We start from the raw sequence: 21,147 nt of genomic DNA on the forward strand, positions 1-21,147 counted from the left end.
AATAGATAATTAGCTAGATCAAAAATAAATACATGTTGATAGAACTTTAGTACTTATATTTTATTTTGTTGTATTTATCAATTGTAGTAATGAATAAGTTACAAAATGAATATAAGATACTTTACAATTACAAATATCAAAGTAATAAACATTTTAATATAATTAATAGATAAATTGGTACGTGATTTAATAATATTTTAATGCCTAGGATCAATAGTAATGTATATATTCTAATTGTGCTCTGATATACAAGTATAATTCAAAGATCGACTTAAGTCTGCTTTGTCCAGGGAAAAAAGGGTATGTAAATTGAATATTAATGTTACAAAATAAAGTATGAGGATAAGTTAAATTTTAAATAAGCTAAAAAAATGTTGAGATCAAATATAGATAGGTAACAATTATTTTTTTTAATTCAGAAATTATTTTAAGAATTTAGGTTAATGTTTTATCTATAATTGGAAGCTAGTAAAAGTGGCTGACTCAGATTATGACGTCAAAAAAATTAACCAATGAGAGGCCAGTATATACAGTAATTGACCAATGGTAAAATTTATAGTGGCCTCTCTTTGGTTATTTTTTTTCTGACGTCATAATCTGAGTCAGCCACTTTTACTAGCTTCCTATAATTGTAACTATGGTTATTTCATGATATTTTGAGACTCCTCCTGTATGGCTTTACCCTCCCTTCCACTCGCAGCAAATAGTTGAAAAGTTGGAAATTTCAAACTTTGGTGTTGTTGTTGCTTTTGATCCTCGGACTGGAATATTTTGAATTTATTTTCTATGGTTGTTCTGTAGGCTGGCCTGGTTGTACACGAGGATTCTTCACTTATTTTCAGAAGTATATCGTCCAAAGCAAACCCACCATTGTTGGAATTACCTAGATGTTGTAGTTTGTTAGCCTAGGTCAAATTTTTTAATTCTAAACCCGCGGCTATCGGTAATATGTTGTGTTGGGTCATAACCATACTGCGTTATACTAAAAACGTCAAAAATGGCACCTACTGCCGTTATATCTTATATTAAACTAAGAGTATGGGAATGCCATAGCCTATAAACAGAAGCAAATCCCTACCACGAAGACTGTAACTTTACAATTAATAATTCCAGACACATTTCAAAGACTTGGTTGAGTCGATGAGTTAAGTTTGAATACAAAAAATCTAAATATTAAAGATTGGCTTTAAAACCAAGAATGTTAGGCCTTTAACTTTGACTTTCTCTCTTGGATTTTTAAAATATTTTTTTTGTTAGCTGTGCTACTAGACAATCTAAAAATGAATTGAAGAAAACAGTAAAAGTGTCTGACTATGACGTCAGAAAAAATTAACAACTAACCAATAAGAGGACGCTATATATTTTACCATTATGAATACTGGCTTCTCATTGGTTAATTGTTAATTTTTTCTGACGTCATAGTCAGACACTTTTACTGTTTTCTGAATTGAATACCTTCAAATAAAATAGCTGACTCCGATGTAATGGGAGGCACAAATATCTGTGCATAAAACCATTCAGTTACTCCAGATCCAGGTATTAGTTTCTGTGCTGGAATGTCTGAGTGTTGTAGAGCCCAGAGGTTGCTGGTGGTACCATTTCCATATTGTCGCTTCAGTTCCAGGCTTGCCTCCCCGGATACTGTTGTCGCATAGTAAAACTAACAAAATAATACCATTCATAAACATCTACAGACACGACACCCTTAGTTATAATTCTATTCTAAAATGATCAATATCATTTTCTTTATTGGAAAAAAAGATAATTATTTTTGATTTATTTTTATTGTCTCTTATATGACAATATTTAATCAATTTAACAAAAAACATTTTAATATAGAATGTCGTCCGTTTTCCATACAAAAATCAAATTACCTGTAAACAAAATCCTGTATTTTGCTGGAGACCTGGAGATATGAGCCAGCTTTTTATCTGGATGTTGATGGTATCAAAATAAACATATCCACTTGAATCAAGCTTGAATGTGTGATCTCTTAAGCTTCCAAAATTATTATTTCTGGAAGCTAGTCTCCAATCCTAGTAGAAAAAGTTGATAATAAGGCAAAACTAACATAAATTTGAATGAATAGCTTTTTGAGCTTTAACAGGATTGACCAACCTCCATCCACAAGTATCATATTCATAAAACAATCATACATGGGGTAGTGTGTCAATAGCATTACCAGGATTTACCGGCCTCCAACCACAGGTATCATATTAAAAAAAACAGTCATACATGAGGTCTTGTGTCCAGAGCATTACCAGGATTCACCATCCTCTATCCACAAGTATCATATTCAAAGGAACAGTCATACCTAGGGTCTTGTGTCCATAGCATTACCAGGATTTCCAACCCTCCATCCACAAGTATCATATTCATAGTAAGAGTCATACCTGGGGTCTTGTATCCAGAGCATTACCAGGATTTACCACCCTCCATACACAGGTTTCATATTTCAAGTAACAGCCATACCTGGGGTCTTGTGTTCAGAGCATTACCAGGATTTACCACCCTCCATACACAGGTTTCATATTTCAAGTAACAGTCATACCTGGGGTCTTGTATCCAGAGCATTACCAGGATTTACCACCCCCCATCCACAGGTATTATATTCAAAGTAACAGTCATACCCGTGGTCTTGTGTCCAGAGCATTACCAGGATTTACCACCCTCCATACACAGGTTTCATTTTTCAAGTAACAGCCATACCTGGGGTCTTGTATCCAGAGCATTACCAGGATTCACCGGCCTCCATCCACAAGTATCATATTCATAGTAAGAGTCATACCTGGGGTCTTGTATCCAGAGCATTACCAGGATTTACCACCCTCCATACACAGGTTTCATATTCAAAGGAACAGTCATACCTGGGGTCTTGTATCCAGAGCATTACCAGGATTTACCACCCTCCATACACAGGTTTCATATTCAAAGGAACAGTCATACCTAGGGTCTTGTGTCCAGAGCATTACCAGGATTTACCACCCCCCATCCACAAGTATCATATTCATAGTAACAGTCATACCTAGGGTCTTGTATCCAGAGCATTACCAGGATTTACCACCCCCCATCCACAGGTATCATATTCAAAGTAACAGTCATACCTGGGGTCTTGTGTCCAGAGCATTTCCAGGATTTACCGGCCTCCATCCACAAGTATCATATTCAAAAGAACAGTCTCCATAATTGATCTCTGCCTTTTCTGGTTTGAGTGGACAGGATCCAGGAAATAGAGTGATGTCATCAACACCAATTATTCCCCGTACATTGCTGGCTCGAATCCCTGCAAAATGATAAAATAATTTGTTTGTGTATCTGCAAGACAACAAGCTTACTTTTCTTGTGTCCATGTTATGACTAAAATTCAATTCAAAACAAATGCAAAAATAAGCTAAACCTTCAAAAGTCAATAAGTAAGGATAATCCGGAACAACCGAGACTTGAGCAAACATCCACTTGGATTCCTGATGATTTGTCAGGGACCAAACCACTCGCGGCTGCGCACCATTGGATATCTGATTTCCTGTAATTTAGATATTTAAAATTTTTCTGCTTATTGTAATTACTTGATATTTTTAAACGAATTTTTGTCATCATTAACTTCTTTAAAATGCATACATAATACTAAAAATCTTTGATTGTGATTTTAATTTTTATTGACTATAAATAATATTAAACCTGTAATATTTGTTGGAATAAGAAGAACTCTTAAAGTTCCCAAGTAAGGACTCACTGTAAAATCTGTACCCATAAAATACCAAAAACTAAAATAAAATTATTGCTTTTACTTCACAAACAAACAAAGATAATTTACTTTTAGACTACTAAAAAATGTATGAAAAATATGTCCTGTCCATATCCAAAGTATATTTTTAAAACTCATATTTAGAATAAGTTGATACACTTCTAATTATTTCTTGAGACGGGAGATAACAATTTAGAACCATTTAAGAGTGAGTCCAAAGGCAATAACTTCACAATAATTGTAGACAACCAACATTTTTATAGCATGAGCTTTGTCTGGAAGTCGTACCTGTACAAGGTAATGGATAGCGTTTGTTTTGAGCCAAGGCATTTACTCTAATCTTATTGCACATTTGACATATCAGAAGGAGGATCAACTTTAACGTCTTTAATTATGACGCAGTGTTGACTGATAATCAATTTCATATCATTATACTTTAAAATTTTCAAGGACTATTTACCTGACACAGTATTGTTGTTTTGACAAGGGTAACTTGGGAGCAATAAGGAAACCTCTGTCCAGGGGGCGGTGCTGATAATTCTTCACATCAAACACAACAAAATGATCCTCAACAGCAAGGAGAGGATCTGAAATATGTCCTCTGGGGTAAACATTGTCCCCTCCCCTGACTCTGTGCCAGAGGGGCGCCCCTTGGTTTCCATTCTCAATACCAATGTTCTGTGTAAGGTATCCACAGAGGTCTTCATTGAAATTACAACTGCTGTCTCTAAAGTAAAATGATTATGTATCATGCTTCTTTTTAGTAGTTCCGAAGCCATATGCGTAAGTTCATTTTTTAAAGTAGAACAGCTATCATACTAAGGCCAGATTTTCAAATCTCTGGTTGTGAATCTTATTATAATACATAAGGACACAGTAGCGAACACATTGCAGTAAGGATATTTTTGAAGAATTATGAGTTCACCTGAGTTGAGCGGCCTCCGGAGGTTGAGGTACACAAGGACCATCCTCAATTCTCAGAGTATCAATGGCAACATCTCCATGTCCAGGATCTCCAACTGTTGCTTCAATGTAGAGCTGTGCCTGTTGCTGGCTGGATAATGTTACCTGGCCTCTGTTCCAGATGTCACGTGGATGACCGCTTGGCTTCTCAAGACTCCATAAAACAGTTTTGTCTGTTTTATTCGAGGTGTCCTGAAAGTGCATACATTTAATTAAGAATTCACAAAATTAATCCTTAATAAAGTAACAGGATGTCTGTCTGTTTGTCTGTACCGAAGGATCTCGCTAACCACTGAAACGATCGGGTTCTCCTTAACAGGGTAGCCTCTCATAGTTCCCGGGAAGGTTTATAACTATTTTGGGGGAGGGTACCACCACCCTCCTAAGAGAAATAAAAGAAAATTGAAATTTTTATTTTAAGTAGAGACTCCTATGCAACAAGCTAGGTATCGTAGAAACTTAAACACAACAAAAAAAACATTTAAAGTGCCACTAGAGGCTTTTAGGGGGCGTAGCCGCTAGTTATAATTAAAGTACCTGTAAAACGACTTTTAAAGATCCAAGGCCAGATCCAAACAGGTTGATGTAGAAACTGAAGCAAAGTGGAAGTCCTGGTTCAGTTTGAATATAATCCTCCAATACCAACATTGCCTTGTCTCCCTCGTGTCTAGGGTATGAGCTGTCAATATAGGCATAACCACCAGCCGTGGACAGCTGACGGCCTGAGTCTGCTAGTGCAGAGGATTCTTGATCTTGAAGAGGTCCTGTAGCCGTTTTTAAACTTCCATGTGACAGAGTCCAATCAAAATCATCCTCATCCTATTTTTAAAGAAAATTTATAAGTATTGACAATTATTAAATATTTAGAAATAATCAATTTAAAGTTTGACTAGTAGCTCTTTATAGTACCAATAAAAAAATTACGTCATACAATACAAATTACCAATGGCAGGACAGTCACTATAAGCCAGAGGCACTATAAAAAGCATTAAAGTTTGATCACCTGAACATTTTTCCAGCTGTAATTGTCCAGGTTTGTGTCAAAGTTACAATCCATCGGACAGGAACCATCCTAGATTTCATATTTTTTTTAAAACCTTGTTAGAAGCGAAGCTACTCTCCAATTTATTATTTTCTGTCTTATAGCCCATCAGTCAGTCAGTAACGCTATGCGGTAAATGTGATTTTCTTGGTTGTTATTTAAGATAGATATCTGAATTTTTAGTTATTTTGTCGGTCATCCTTCAAAAGATGAAAACGTTATTTTTTTTGAATTTCTTGGAGTTTTCTCTCATCTTGCATATTCTCTCTTTTTTTCATTGTTATGAGAATTAAACATCTCCTCTATAACTCACTCATTCCATGATTTTTGATTTTTTGTGCTTTGCTACTTATGGATGTTTTCATCCTTGTTAATATATTCCTTAAGTTTGAGACCATAAATTATTTTTAGATCTTAATGAAATGAATGATAACAATACCTGAATAAGAATATTATCAAGAGCAACATATCCTCTGTAAGGTTTGCTTGCAGAAGAATCACTCAAAATTATCTCAAATATAAAGAATTGTGTGTTTGGTGTAGAGTATGAGAGTTGGGCTTCTACCCAGAGTCCATTCGTATCATCTATTCTACTCCACAACGTTTTAGACTGAAATAAATTTTAATCATAAAAAAAGTAAAAAAAGTAGGTATGTTAACATGCATGGATTTTATGATTAAGTACTAGTAGAAGCTTTTTATAGTACCTATAAAAAATACTGGCCTACCATTGGTCAATTAAAATGTATACTGGACTGCCATTGGTAATTTAGTCTGTGTATCAACCTTTTATTGGTCATCTGTATTGTATGACGTAATTTTTTTTGTAGTCACTATAAACAGCTTCTTGAAAAGGGTATATTGCAGTGTGTGGAAGACAATGAAAGTACAGGGGAAGGTGTCAAGACACATTACAGTCTGACATGCAGACCGACATGATTTTCGTGTAGAGTTGCTTTGTAAATTAAAATCACCTGATAAATTGCACTTGCTGTTGATTCAATAGATCTTAAAATTTCTTTGGTTTCCATTGTCCTTGATAAATTTCTATTTATATTTGCATTCTCATCAGCAGATCTTGGTTTATCTTCACTCTCAGTAGGAGGCTCATTTAGATCTATCTGAAGGAGTTGAAATTTATCAATATTTGTGGCATCATTTATGTTAAAGCTGAATGTTAAACATCTGCCCACAGGTTGTGTTGAAGGCAGGGTCATGCTGACAAACCATGCTCTTGTAGTGGACACTTCCTCTGGTGGTTGTTCAACAATGGCTGCCAGGTCTGCATATACATAGGAACCTGATTGATCACCACTGGCATCTGTACCTGGACCACCAAGCCAGTAAGAGTTGCCTCCCTGGCCATCTTTCCAACTTTTTATCCTTAAAATCATTTAGATTTAAAAGTGAAGTTTTTAATAGTGCCTTTAAAAAATGAGGTCCTACTGGCCTACCATTGGCCAATTAAAATGTATACTAGCCTGTTCATAGGTAATTTAGTCTGTGTATTGGCCTATCATTGGCCATTTGTATAACATGACGTCATTTTTTTATATGCACTATAAACCAAGAATTGAGGAAAAGAAATTGAATATAAAAATTTTCTATTATTTTTTAATAAACATAAAAATTTATTAGAATCTTTACCCATATTTAGAGACATCCAATTCATATTGACATTCTGTATTATTTTCCTAGAAAAATTAATTATATTATATTTTAGTGAGAAATTATTTTAAAATCAGTTAGATTGTTTTTCAAAAAACTGTTCATAAACAAGGATGACAACATCCATAAGTAGCGAAGCTCAAAATTATGATTATCATACAATAATCATTAAACTTGATAAAATAGGGAAATCACAAAGCCTTTAAAATCACGCAATTAATGAACAAATATTGATAAAACTTAATGAAAATATGTAGAATATAAATAAATAGATTAACCCCTGAAAATTTTAGTCCTCTGTCTTGAAAAGGAGTCGAGAAAATTACAAAGCATAAAAATCTAGGAAAAACAATGTATAGAATAGATGAGGATATGCCTTAGGAATCTTCACTAAAATTTTAGCTGTCTATCTTTAATAGGAGCCGAGAAAATCACGTTTCCCCCATAGCGTTACGGACGGACTTACTGACGGACAGACAAAGTGAATTATAGAGTAGCTTTGCTACTAAAAAGGCTAATACAGACATTTTAATTTACATGGCTCTTTGTAACGTTCTTTCATTTGCTCCAAACCCTCCTAAGTTTCTTGAATATTAATATCAGTTAAAAATTTAAGGAAAATATTTACCAACCTTCTTTTCGAAAGTGCAATTCATCCGAACTAAAAACATTTCAGGATTATTTTAATATTATAAATGTAAGTATAATTATTTAGGATTTATAATGTAACAAAATAAATGGTGCTTTCTCACAAAGTCCTTATCAAGCACTGAATCCCTTCCTTATTTAAAAAAAATTACGGGCGAAGGTAGTTTTTTTTATTCTATACCCCTAGTGATTTAACCTTGCGGGGCTACCAGAAACCCAATTTATTTTCAAAATCTATAAATTAAGATCCTTTAATGATTCTATTAATTTCTAGAAAAAAAAATAATCAAACCTGCATTTTGCTCGCTGACTCTTGCACTCAATTGTAATGTTATTGGCAAGAAAATTCCTGATAAAAATAGCCTTAATTCAACTTTTAAAACTATAATTATCAAATTATTGCAACAATATTCTTATCTAAAATAATCCTAAGGATTTTCAAGGACAAATGAATCAGGCAAGGAGGTCTATGGTCACTTTTGTAATAGCTTTCAGTAAAAGATTCGAATAGAAAGTACATACAAAGTAACTGCTAGTTTAGGGGGTTCCAGGACAAACACAGGAGTCCCAAACTTCGGAGGGGACAAACTCAGGAGTGTTAAGATATTAATTTTATTAAGTATTTCTATACAGATTAGGTTAGGTTAAGATATAAATGAACAAATAAGTCCCCTGCAGGGGTTAGGCATCAAAAAAACCTATAAGATGGTCTAAAATAGGTTAGGTTAGGTTTAGTGTCCACTCCTACGTTTGTCCACTCCGACGTTTGGGACTTCTGCGTTTGTCGTAGGACCGTTTAGGGTATTCTATAGAAGAGTTTTCAATGCCCATTAGAAAATGTAAACATCACTTCTTAATGCAACAGATGGCTTGATAACTTCCTTCTCCCCTCCCCTCTCTTCCTCAGAAGAAAGGGCTTTAAAAAATTTGTTTGTTTTTGAATTTGTGTATTTCTGTTTGTATAAAAGGTTAGAAAATGCAAAGCAGGTAGAAAGCCAAAAACGGAAAATACTAATTATTTAGTATAATACTAGCGGTTACGCCCCTAGAGGCCTCTAGGGGCACGTAAAATGTTTTCTTTTTAATCCATGTTATGATCAGCTGATTACCAAAATATCCGCTGCGCGGCGCTTTATATTTTTTTGCGCTTTCCGATGGTGGTGGTACCCTCCGCCATATAGCTAAACACCTTCCAAGAACCTATGGAAAGCTACGCTGCAAAGGAGAACCATTTCGGTTCAACGGTTAGTGAGATCTTTCGGTACACACAGCCAGATATCCTTTTACTTTATTATAAGGATTATATTTTGAAAATTGTGAAAACTCACCTGCTATGATTAATTGTTTCATTCTAAAGCCTAAAATAATCTAAACCATTAATAACTAAATTAAAAGATAAACACTTTTCATACAATATTATGTTACTGATGAAATTAAACTTAAACTGGCACGAGACTACAGTTTACAGGAAGTATATTAATGTAATCATATTTATAGATAGGATCTGAAGGGATAAGACAATGATAAATAAATTGATGTACATCACCAATGATCTTACACAAAATTACCCCTTCTGTAGATTACAATTAGTAATTGAAACGTTTGGACAATCAAATTAAATAACCAACCAATCAAATTTTTTTTAAAAGTCCCCAAAGTTGATAAGCCAACGAATAAGGAAACGATATTAAAAAACTTTGGGGACTAATGTTATAAACAGCCCAATGTCCCCTCCCTCCCTGTATATTTATATGTAGATAGGATTCTAAAATATTAAATACATGTGAAGTGTATATGCGTCCATTCTAATGGATATAATTTCTATTTCATCCAGAGAGAGAGAGAGGAGACAATGGACTGATTATTACACCAGTCCCCAAAGTTTTATAATAACGTTTTCTTATTTGTAGGCTTTGGGGACTTTAGTGAATTTTGATTCATTAAGTTGAAACGTTTTAACCACTAATTCTAAACTATAAAGGGTTAATTTTGAGAATGTATATCAATTTATAAGCCTTGTCTTTTCCCTTTAGATCCCTGGTATGCGCCCAGTCTAATGGATATAATTTCTATTTCATCGTTTCCTCTTTGTATACTTAGCATAGGAACAGGTGTTTGAGTCATGTATGTATATGTATAACATGGGTGGGACAGTATTAAAGTCAAGATTTTCTATAATTAGGGTCTGTATGTCATTACGCAAACCGTCAGTGTTAAGCCTTTTGCAATTTCAATTGGTTTTATTGTTAAAATGTTCCATTTCTCCAATACATACAGCAAAGTTACATTTTAATTATTATCAAAAAATGTCCGTATGTCCATTAAAATTATTGAATTTAATTAGTTTTGTATACAATATTGGAAGCGCAGCTGCTCTCTAAAAAATCCAATATTTTAAATTTCTTTTCATTATAATATATATTATATAATCTTAGCTTTCATGGATGTTTTCATACTTGTTTTTTATTAATTATTTAGATTTTATATCAATTTACATAAAGCAATTACTAAAATGCAGGCATAGAGTGTTTATATGCAATAGTCCTTTTACAAATGTCAAAATTAAAATACAAAACTGCATACTTATTTTGTATCTATGATCTTTTTAATTGGATTTAACAAATAGTCAGAGCTCGACAGCCGCGCGCCAGCCGCGTGCAGCCTTTGTGAAATTGTCATATTATAACTTTAAAATTCAGCTGGATGTGTAAACCTGTTCCTAATCAGACAATCCATTTTTTCTTTTAATTTTTTGCACACAAGTGGGTTGAAATTTGAGGCTTATAACGCAGCTGCCTAGCCGTGCAAATAATGATACAACCTCTAATAACTTTATCAAATTGAACGACAAAAATTTAAGGGCTTATAAAAATATTAAATTTTTTTAAAGTTAAAAGTTTACGAAAAATAACATACAAGTATAAGAAAAAATACCATCAAAGCGAAATAATTTTTGTCGGAATACAAATTGACCGAAAGAAAAAATCTCACAAATTTTATAACATTTTTTTCACTTTTAACGCGTGCAATAATAATTCTAATACACTTTTTATGCATTTCTTTGAAATAATATCAGCAACAAAATAATTTTTATATTTTTTATGCTTTTAAGAATTATGATCCACTTTAATTCCAAAAAGTGAATTGATCCCGGGGATAAAAATTCAAAGACGTGCACAGGAATATGCAAGGAATTATTTTTCTCTTATTCATTCGAATCCGGTGGAGAGGAACTGGTTCTCATCCATACGAAAAAACTATGTCTAGCATCGTATTATATCCAGTTTTCTACGAATATAAAATGTACGATCATAAGATTAAAACCAGTTTTTTAGCCGGTACCTCGGGGCTAAAAAACTGGTTTTAATCTCATAATTGTACATTCTATATCCGCAGAAAGCCGTTTATAATACTAATAACTATACTCATCTAAAACTTATTTGTTGGTTCATAAAGTTGAGTGTCAAACGTTTGATTGAAATCTACAGAAGGGGTAACTTTATGTATCATCATTGAGGATGTTCATCAGTTTCTAAGCCATTGTCTTATTCCTTTAGACCCCTGGTATTCTGTGATTTACTCCGTAATAATAATTGCCTGTTTCATACGAATATTCTAGATACGATGAGAAAAAAACTGGAATAAATTAGAAGCATTTATAGTATGGAATAAATTAATCAATATTAACAACATTTCAAAATATCTCAATTTTTTTTGTAGATTTGCTTAGACAAAGCTTGATTGATCTGTTTTAAAACTATATTTTATATTGTTTGTATAAAGGTTATTTAGGGTTTTTTTTATTCTTATCATGACCTCCCATTACTTACCCCATTTGATTTCTAGCATAGATAATAACAATCAAAACTTGACTTTCTATTTTTATTTAACTGTGCAATAAGCGAATATGATATCAGAAAAAGGATGCATTTATATTATGTTGTATACATATATTTAAGCTTGAACGTATACAAATCATCACACCATAATTTGCCCTTTTTACTATTGTCATGCTTCGTCAGTTTTAGTAGCGCAGCTTCTCTAAAACTTTTTATGTCCGCACGTCTTAATTGCTAATTAATTTTATATATTATGGTAAGGGAAAATGGACGATAAATTAATGTAACCCTCATAATGATAAACATAATTATCCCTTGTGTAATTTAATAGGCGAATGTTGAAGGGGTAAGTCATGAAAAATATTTCCTAAAACCACTTTTTTTTTATAGCTAGCCGGTTCTTTTAGTAAGTAGTAGATGTAAAATTTTTCATAGAATTCAGATATGCAATTGGTTTTTTTGTAGACCTCTTATTTTTTAAGTAATTTAAGTTTTTTAAAAAAAGATTAAGTCGATTTTAAGGTTCTAAAACGCAACAAAAAAAGGAAGAAAATGTCCATTATGTACAAAAATAGTAAGATCTTTAATTTGACACCTTACTTTTTGAATTTTGTCAGGTAATTATTGAAAAAAATGATTTTTTTAAACCCACGAGAATAAAAACTTTGAACTTAATTTTATCATTTCACAGGTAAAAAAATATGGGTTCATATATACCTTTAGAATCAGAAAAATATTACGAATCCATTGTAAGCAAAATTGAAAAAAAGTAAAAAAATAAAAAATAAACAAATGGCCAATTATATTTTTTGTTCAGGCAACACTTTCGTCTTCCCTTTTTTACCCCCTCTTTACCCCCTTCCCATTTTTATACTCAATTCAAGAATTAAGACGTTGCCTGTATAATATAATATGATATTTTCATATAATTCCTTTTATTGTAGTTTATATACTATATTGTAAACTTTTTTTCTTCAATTTTGCTTACAATGGATTCGTAATATTTTTCTGATTCTAAAGGTATATATGAACCCATATTTTTTTACCTGTGAAATGATAAAATTAAGTTCAAAGTTTTTATTCTTGTGGGTTTAAAAAAATCGATTTTTTCAATAATTACCTGACAGAATTGAAAAAGTAAGGTGTCAAATTAAAGATCTTACTATTTTTGTTCATAATGGCCATTTTCTTTCTTTTTTTTGTTGCATTTTAGTACCTTAAAATCGACTTAATTTTTTTTTAAAACTTAAATTACTTAAAAAATAAGAGGTCTACAAAAAAACCGATTGCATATCTGAATTCTATGAAAAATTTTACATCTACTACTTACTAAAAGAACCGGCTAGCTATAAAAAAAAAAGTTGATACACCTTCTTTATCATTGTCGATATTTTTTCTATAATTTAGTTTATTTAAACTAAACCAGTTTAGTTTTGTTTATTTACTTACGCTATGGTTATAGCTTGAAATCCAGGGATCTAATGTGATAAGACAATGGCTTTGGGGACTAGTGTAATAAACAGCCCATCGCACTCTCTCTGTCTGTATAATAGCAGACAAGTTACAATAAATCTATTTTCTAAATATTAATTAAATTTACATTACACAGCAGTTTATTTATAAAAATAGATTAACAAAGAGAGATAATTTTTATTGAATCAAATGATGTACAACAATTAAACAGTAAAGTAATTATAAAATGGTTTTGTCTGCGTCCAAAAAATACATTTATATATTAACAAGAGCGGAAACACCCAAAAGTAGCGAAGTAGCGAAGATTAAAGAATAAAAGAGACACAACAAAATAACAAAAAAGCCACTCAGATGCACGGACAAAACGAGTTATAGAAATGATAGTTATTGGTCACAAAAAAACTTTTTATGGAGAATCGTAGACATCTATATTTGTTAGAAGCTGTAAAAAAAATTTAAGAATTTGTATCACTATCATGTGATACACGGACAGTCGGACATTTAAAATGTAGAGCAGCTCGGACATTTAAAATGTAGAGCAGCTTTGCCAACAATATGATAATTTTTTATACAAAAAAAATGAAAATGTCATTATTTTAATTTTCCAATACATTGTGAAACGTTTCAGAGTTAAACATCATTTTTCTTTGCAATGCGAGATGCCGCGTCATTGTGAGATATTTTCCGTTTACGATTAATTGCTGTGCTGTTCACCTGGGGTCTCTGCTCTCCCATAGTAAATGTGGACGGACTGAACACCCTTGTCTCGATATCCTGCTTCATGTGGTACTGCTCCATGTACACCTTGGCCGCGTTTAGCACCTTCTCCTCTTTGAGCAGCTCCTTGGCTGCGTGTATGTCTGGTGACATGTACCTGTCCTTGTCCCAGGCGGCCACCTTGCTTCTTACAACCTTAATTACTTCCTCCAGCGGTTGGGTGGTCTTCAGCGGCCGCAGAAACTCTATGGCCTGACAAGCAGCCATCAGCTCGACGGCAATAACTTTTTCAACATTCCTTACAACCTGAAGACATTTCCTGGCCGCAAAACCGCCCATGGACACGTGATCCTCTGTTCCTGCGCTTGTGGATAGAGAGTCAACACTGGCCGGGTGACACAAGGTTTTATTCTCGGACACCAGAGCAGCCGCTGTGCAATGGGCCAACATAAATCCAGAGTTAAGTCCACCGTCTTTGACCAGAAAAGCTGGCAGCTCGCTGTAGGCAGGATTCACCAACCTCTCAATCCTTCTCTCACTCATAGCCGCCAACTCATGCACGCCGATAGCTAAATAATCCAAGGCCTTGGCCGGATATTCTCCATGGAAGTTGCCAGCAGATATAGTTTCCCCGCGGTCCGCCAGCACAATTGGATTGTCTGTACAGCTGTTCATCTCTGTAGTAATAATACCGCGGACAAATTCGATTGTGTCATGTGTGATACCATGCACCTGTGGTGTGCACCTGAGCGTGTAGGCATCCTGCACACGGTTACAGAACCTGTGACTTTGTGCAATCTCTGACGGATATGTTTCTGAGTGAAGCAGAGAACGTAGTCGTTTGGCCACAGCCATTTGACCCTTGTGTGGGCGCAGCTTGTGTACATCGCTGTCAAAAGCTCTTGATGTTCCTTTGAGAACCTCTAGAGTAAGTGCCGCAACAATATCCGCTTGACGTGCAATAATACCCGCCCTCTCTGTTGCCTCAGCACCAATAGATGTGATCAGTTGTGTACCATTAATAAGCGCTAGGCCCTCCTTTGCAGATAGGCTGATAGGTGTCAGGTTATGACTCTCCAGGACATACTTTGCCTCCCCCCAGCCTGTTGAGGGGGACCACATGGTCCCCTCCCCCATGAGACCAAGAGCCAGGTGGGAGAGGGGGGCCAGGTCACCACTAGCTCCTACTGTTCCTTGCTCTTAATAATAAAAAGTAGATTTATATTTTTAAACATTTTTTTCAAATGCGAAGTTTTTCTACAATTAGAGTCTATATGTCAAAGGGTGTCTTAAAACAAAGAGGTACAGATGTTTTAAGCATAAAAATGCCAAATTGTTAACTACAAGCATTAGAGTAAAACACTAGAGGGAGAAAGGGTTAAATAACTGTATCTCCCCATCGCAACCGCCTTGTGCAACCTTTCTATTAGGTCAGTGAAAATCAACTAATGGTGTCATTTATATTAACACAGCCAAGTAGCAGAAAATAATTTAAAAGCAGACGAAAAAGGTCATTGAAAAATGGAAGGGAGGTAGTTGTCTGTATATACATCTATACTATAGATCTGTTCTACAAGCGATAAAAGTGTCATAATAGTGTCATCAAAAATATAGTATAAAACGTTTTAAAAAGATAGAATTAATTTTTTTAAAAGTTATAACATAACATTATTAATCAATGCCTGCGGAAACTATAGAATTAATACACCTTATATAAGAAAAAATCTCATGCAAAATGCATAAACGTTTGAATGATTAACACGCAAAAAAGTTATGTGTTTAATTTTTGGTTTTGAAAGTTAAAAACAAATTCTAATTTATATTCCAAAATTATAGAAACAAAGAGGTTTTGTGATTTTAAACGAAAATTGATAAATTCCCAATAATGATTTTAATCTCTTACCTGGAACCCAAGATAAACAGGAAGCATTGAAGGCGTCAATCAGCTGTTTCAGAGTTTTCAGTGAAATTCCAGAATATCCCTTGGCCAGGACATTGATCCTCAGTGCCAGCAACATTCTTGTCTTCTCAGGAGAGAGAGCTCTCCCCACCCCAGCAGCATGACTTCTGATCAGGTTCTCCTGCAGCTCCTTCAGCTTCTCTTTCTCAATGACAGTACGGGCAAACTTGCCGAAGCCAGTTGTGATTCCGTACACAACTCTGTTGTCCTTAACGATGTTGTCAATGACATCCCGAGAGGCCTTCACCTTTTCCTCGGCCTCCTTGGTCAGTCTGATCTTGTACCTGCCCTTGCCCAGCTGCAGCAGGTCATCTGTGGATAGAGAATTTCCGTCCAGGAACATGAACACATCAGGCAGCTCAAACTTTCCGCCAGGAATTTGTGACGTAACAAACTTGACCTCCATGTCGGAGAGGTTAGGATTAGGCCGGTCAGTCTCCAGAACAATGGAAACAAACTCATTGTCATCCAGAACATCCTGTACAGTATCTTCAGGATCAAGAATGGCACCGCCCAAAGTTTTCCTGATCTCATGAACCTGTTCGTCCCTGTTGGGTACAAATGATGGGGGCCTAAGCTTGAGATACCTGCGCAGGGCCTCCTCGCCCAGCCACCTCACATTGGCGGCAGTCTTGCAGGGCACATGGAACCAATCCCCACGGACGCGGCAGCTAATCTTCATTTTGTGTGGATTTAGAAAAGTTGTAAATGTGTGTAGATTAAAATTAGTGTACTTCTGGTAGGACAGTCCAAATAAGAATGGTACAAGATTTATCTTTGTTTTTAAACAATTTAAATCAGGGTGTTTTTACTTCCCTATTTTTAATTAATTATTTATATATAAATTTTTAGATTTTGTTCTTAAATATGTTTTTTACAACAATATACGTTAATGATTGATTAATTTTTTTAATGAAATAAAATTTATATTTGGATTTTTGCACACCCTGGGTGTAATTATCATTGATCTGATTGTATAAACTTGTTGGTCCTGCCTCCAAGAATTGGAAATTTTAAAACACGTCCCGCCCCCGTAATTTCTTTAGTTTCAATTATAGAGTGCAAGCCTACTCTTTATTTTAGGCTAACTAAATAGTGGTAACCTCTTATAGTTATTATACGATTGACGTCAGACGATTGTAATCCTCCTTGTAGAATAGCCATAATTTTTTACCCCTCTGTCTCCTCCAACCCCCCACCAAAAAACACGTCCTAACAGTAACAATATTTTGGATTGGCACCAAGAGAAAAGGTTCCTGAAAAAAATACTCCTCCTCCCCCCCCCCCACACTCCGCCCGAAATAAATGGAATATGTATAATCGACTTACACCCCCTACCCCTCTCCCTCAAGTGTCCCATAGAGGCCTCTAGGGGCGTTGTCGATAGTTTTACATAATTTAGTATTGAACTTTTAAAAATGCAGTTTTTCCCGTTGATTGTGCAATAGTAATTAAAGTTAGTTTCTCAATTCATATCAGATCTTTTTTCTTCAATTTTATTTAAAGTGCAAATCTAAAATTGAAAGCAAACTTTTAAAACTATAGCCATATATAATAATTTTTATATACTAAAAATTTTCTTTGGTTTTAATGTTCCTTGTTTTATCTCTATTTGTTTGTTTATGTATGTCTCTTCAGGGACTAAGGAATGGGGCAGTAAACAAAAAAAGTAATCTATTTCCTAAATCATATTTTAAATTCTGCATTTGTTAGCTTGCAGGTTACTTTGGAGGTAAGAAAGGGTTGTTGAATTATTTGATTTAACATTCCTTTCTTCCTGATAACTTTTACACACATTTTTTTAGAAATTTGAAATTGCTTTTATGTTAATACCTTTATAAATAATAATCATATATAATAACCATATATAAGAAAACAAAATGTACACGAAATAAAGTTATTTTTTTTTTGCAATATTATTAAACTAATGGTTGCGCCCCTAGCATCTAGGGACTCTGTCAAAGGGGAAGGAATAGCTTTAAACCATACCAAGACTTGAATCTAAAAATAGCCTAAACTAGTCGGTGGTTCAGTCGTGGTAAGCGAGATCTTAAGCAACGGACAAAAAACGCCTACTACTTTTTATAATTACTAGAAATAATTTTATTTTAGGTTTACCAGTGCCCAGAGAAGCTGTACCTAGAATAGGTTTTGTATCTGGAACTAAAGATAATAACTGGTAAGTGCTGGTTTTAAATTAATAAAAAAAATTGTCTAACATAATTTAGGGACATTAGAAAACGTCTTAAATGTATATATTCTAGCGGCTACGTCCCCCCCCCCCCCCTCCCTATAGGCCTCTAGATGCACTTAGGTGAGAGGGGCCATTTTTCTTGTGAGGTTAGAGCTACCCTCCCTCAAAAGAGTTTAAACCAACCTAGGAGAACCATAATCAGTTAGAGAGATCCTTCTGACAGACAGACACACATTATTCTGTTCTCAGCGGTAATCACCATCTTTCATAATGAAATTATGTTGTCATTGTCAAGACATAGCAAATGACAAGTGCAAAATATTGCAAATGCTTATTTTTTTTCTTCTATTATAACATCCCTATTTCCATGGGCCTATTCGCAGCAATTCATTAATTAACTTTGTTCTTCAGTGTTTGTATAATGAGCGATGACGAAGAAGATGAAGTTTGTCCTAGGAAAGATCCCGAGGGAGGGGTATATCCATGGAGAAGTACAGATCAGGTATCAAGTTTGTACCATGAAAGATACCTAGGGAGGGGTATATCCATGGAGAATTACAGATCAGGTATCAAGTTTGTACCATGAAAGATACCTAGGGAAGGGTATATCTATGGAGAAGTACAGATCAGGTATCAAGTTTGTACCATGAAAGATACCTAGGGAGGGGTATATCCATGGAGAAGTACAGATCAGGTATCAAGTTTGTCCTATGAAAGATACCTATGGAGGGGTATATCCATGGAGAAGTACAGATCAGGTATCAAGTTTGTCCTATGAAAGATCCCCAGGGAGGGGTATATCCATGGAGAAGTACAGATCAGGTATCAATTTTGTCCTATGAAAGATACCTATGGAGGGGTATATCCATGGAGAAGTACAGATCAGGTATCAAGTTTGTCCTATATAAGATCCCCAGGGAGGGGTATATCCATGGAGAAGTACAGATCAGGTATCAATTTTGTCCTATGAAAGATACCTAGGGAGGGGTATATCCATAGAGAAGTACAGATCAGGTATCATGTTTGTCCTATATAAGATCCCCAGGGAGGGGTATATCCATGGAGAAGTACAGATCAAGTATCAAGTTTGTCCTATGAAAGATCCCCAGGGAGGGGTATATCCATGGAGAAGTACAGATCAGGTATCAATTTTGTCCTATGAAAGATACCTAGGGAGGGGTATATCCATGGAGAAGTACAGATCAAGTATCAAGTTTGTCCTATGAAAGATCCCCAGGGAGGGGTATATCCATGGAGAAGTACAGATCAGGTAACAAGTTTGTATTACGAAAGATCCCCAAGGAGTGGTATATCTACTTTAGTTTTAAATTTGTTTTATTTGGGGAGGGGGGTAGATTTTATTTTAGAGAACACTTTTTTTAGATTGTGGATTCGTGGAGGTACCCTTTCTAAAAATAATTATAAACCTATAAGAAGCCTTACTTCAAAGGAGAACCATATCTATCCAGCGGTACATATAACCAAACAGACAGACATCCTGTTACTTTCTTATAATGGTTATATGTTATAGGAAAGAGAAGATGTTGCCCGTGGTTTGCTACCCTCAGGATGGAGAAAAAGAAATGGAGATCCAGGAGACCCATATTCTACTTTCTATCCAGGTACATTAAAAATAAAGGCCATTGTACTGGCCTGCATTGGTAATTTAGTCTGTGTATCGGCCTATCATTGAACATTTGTATTGTATGACATCTTTTTTCATAAGCACCATAAATTTTAATTTAGGTTATGGCTATGCTGATGGAGGACTGGGTGGATTAGGAGGTGGTACTGGAACTATTGAAGACGACCTTCGCTCTCTCCGCGCACAGCTAGACCTTATTTCACGGCGGCTGGGAGAAGGAAAATAATTATTATAGATGCAGTTCTGAAAATTATATTTGTATATACATCTTCCTATACCCTTTTACCCTTCCAAATTTTTACACCCATTGGCATTTTTTCAGATTTGTCTTTTCTAAAAGAAAAAAAACATTTTAAACAAATTTACAAGACAAATGGAATTTTTGTCAATATATTTATATGTACACATGTCTACAGAAAAAAAAAAATGTTTATAAAAAATTATTTTTGTTTATTCAAAATTAAAATCTAAAATAAAAATTAAAAACGTATTATTACCTAATCAAAATAATTAACAAAAATGATCAAAATTAACAGTAATTCTAGTAGAAGAACTATTCGATTTTCTCTTAGAAGATTTTATAATTGAAGATTTTTTAAATATACCCATATTTGCATTTTTGAAGTATCAAACCCATTTTACAATTGAATTTTTGGGTTTTAATATACGGCCATTTTTGGTATTATCTAATGTCCCTGTTTTAAAACTGATAAAAACTTATAAACTTTAACTAAAAACAACTGATTTAAACAAAATTGATCTACCATCTCAAATGAAGTGTAAGTAAACGCCCTTGTTGAAAGAAGTGGGCTTGACACACACACATTCTTCTTAATTGAAAAACTGGATCTAACAATTTAGTTTTCATGTCAATAAATTGAAAATTCAACTTTTTGCTGGTAAAATTTGTACAAACAAACGCAAATGCACAGGAAAATAAATAAATAGAGTATAAACCAGGTAGAATGAGAAATTTCAGTGGTTATTCAATCATATAAATTTCGAAATTCAAATAAATTCAAAAATTAAAATAAATTTTTTTCCAGTATATTTTCGAAACCGAATAATATCCACTGGATTACAACCGGTTCTAAGCCATACTGAAAAATCATAAATTATCGAATCGTATAATAGACAGTTTTCTCCTAATAAAACCGGAATTAATCTCATAAAGTATCCTTTTTTATCCGCGGAAAGGTGTCTATAATACGATGCGATAATAACTATTAAATTACTTATATTTTTAAAAAAGC

General features: G+C 34.2%; 3 protein-coding genes across 3 annotated transcripts in view; 1 reads left to right on the forward strand and 2 right to left on the reverse strand.

Moving 5' to 3' along the window:
• The window catches only part of LOC145317591 (uncharacterized), a 36,061-nt gene extending 15,725 nt beyond the window's left edge, over positions 1-20,336 (forward strand). The window contains exons 9-12 of the mRNA XM_080158736.1: positions 18,168-18,234; positions 18,661-18,751; positions 19,781-19,871; positions 19,996-20,336. Of these exons, the coding sequence (XP_080014862.1) occupies positions 18,168-18,234; positions 18,661-18,751; positions 19,781-19,871; positions 19,996-20,120 (374 nt within the window). The 3' untranslated portion in view covers positions 20,121-20,336. The remainder of the gene's footprint in view (positions 1-18,167; positions 18,235-18,660; positions 18,752-19,780; positions 19,872-19,995) is intronic.
• Positions 42-9,527, reverse strand: LOC145317589 (MAM and LDL-receptor class A domain-containing protein 1-like). Its single transcript, XM_080158734.1, has 16 exons — positions 9,395-9,527; positions 8,359-8,415; positions 8,051-8,079; positions 7,398-7,444; positions 6,725-7,133; positions 6,190-6,360; positions 5,712-5,780; positions 5,246-5,527; positions 4,671-4,900; positions 4,206-4,472; positions 3,679-3,764; positions 3,398-3,523; positions 3,105-3,283; positions 1,875-2,036; positions 1,456-1,660; positions 42-883 (listed from the first exon to the last, which is right to left on the reverse strand). The coding sequence occupies exons 1-16, from the start codon at positions 9,414-9,416 to the stop codon at positions 642-644; spliced, it is 2,583 nt and encodes an 860-aa protein (XP_080014860.1). The 5' UTR covers positions 9,417-9,527; the 3' UTR covers positions 42-641.
• On the reverse strand, positions 13,536-17,337 carry LOC145317590 (histidine ammonia-lyase-like). The gene is made up of 2 exons (XM_080158735.1): positions 15,999-17,337; positions 13,536-15,294 (listed from the first exon to the last, which is right to left on the reverse strand). Exons 1-2 carry the CDS (start codon positions 16,735-16,737, stop codon positions 14,009-14,011), a joined length of 2,025 nt encoding a protein of 674 aa, XP_080014861.1. The 5' UTR covers positions 16,738-17,337; the 3' UTR covers positions 13,536-14,008.
• Positions 20,337-21,147: the final 811 nt, after the last annotated feature.

Source organism: Acartia tonsa, chromosome 4 (assembly GCF_053477335.1).
Source record: "Acartia tonsa isolate MP-2025a chromosome 4, ASM5347733v1, whole genome shotgun sequence".
Taxonomy (NCBI): domain Eukaryota; kingdom Metazoa; phylum Arthropoda; class Copepoda; order Calanoida; family Acartiidae; genus Acartia; species Acartia tonsa.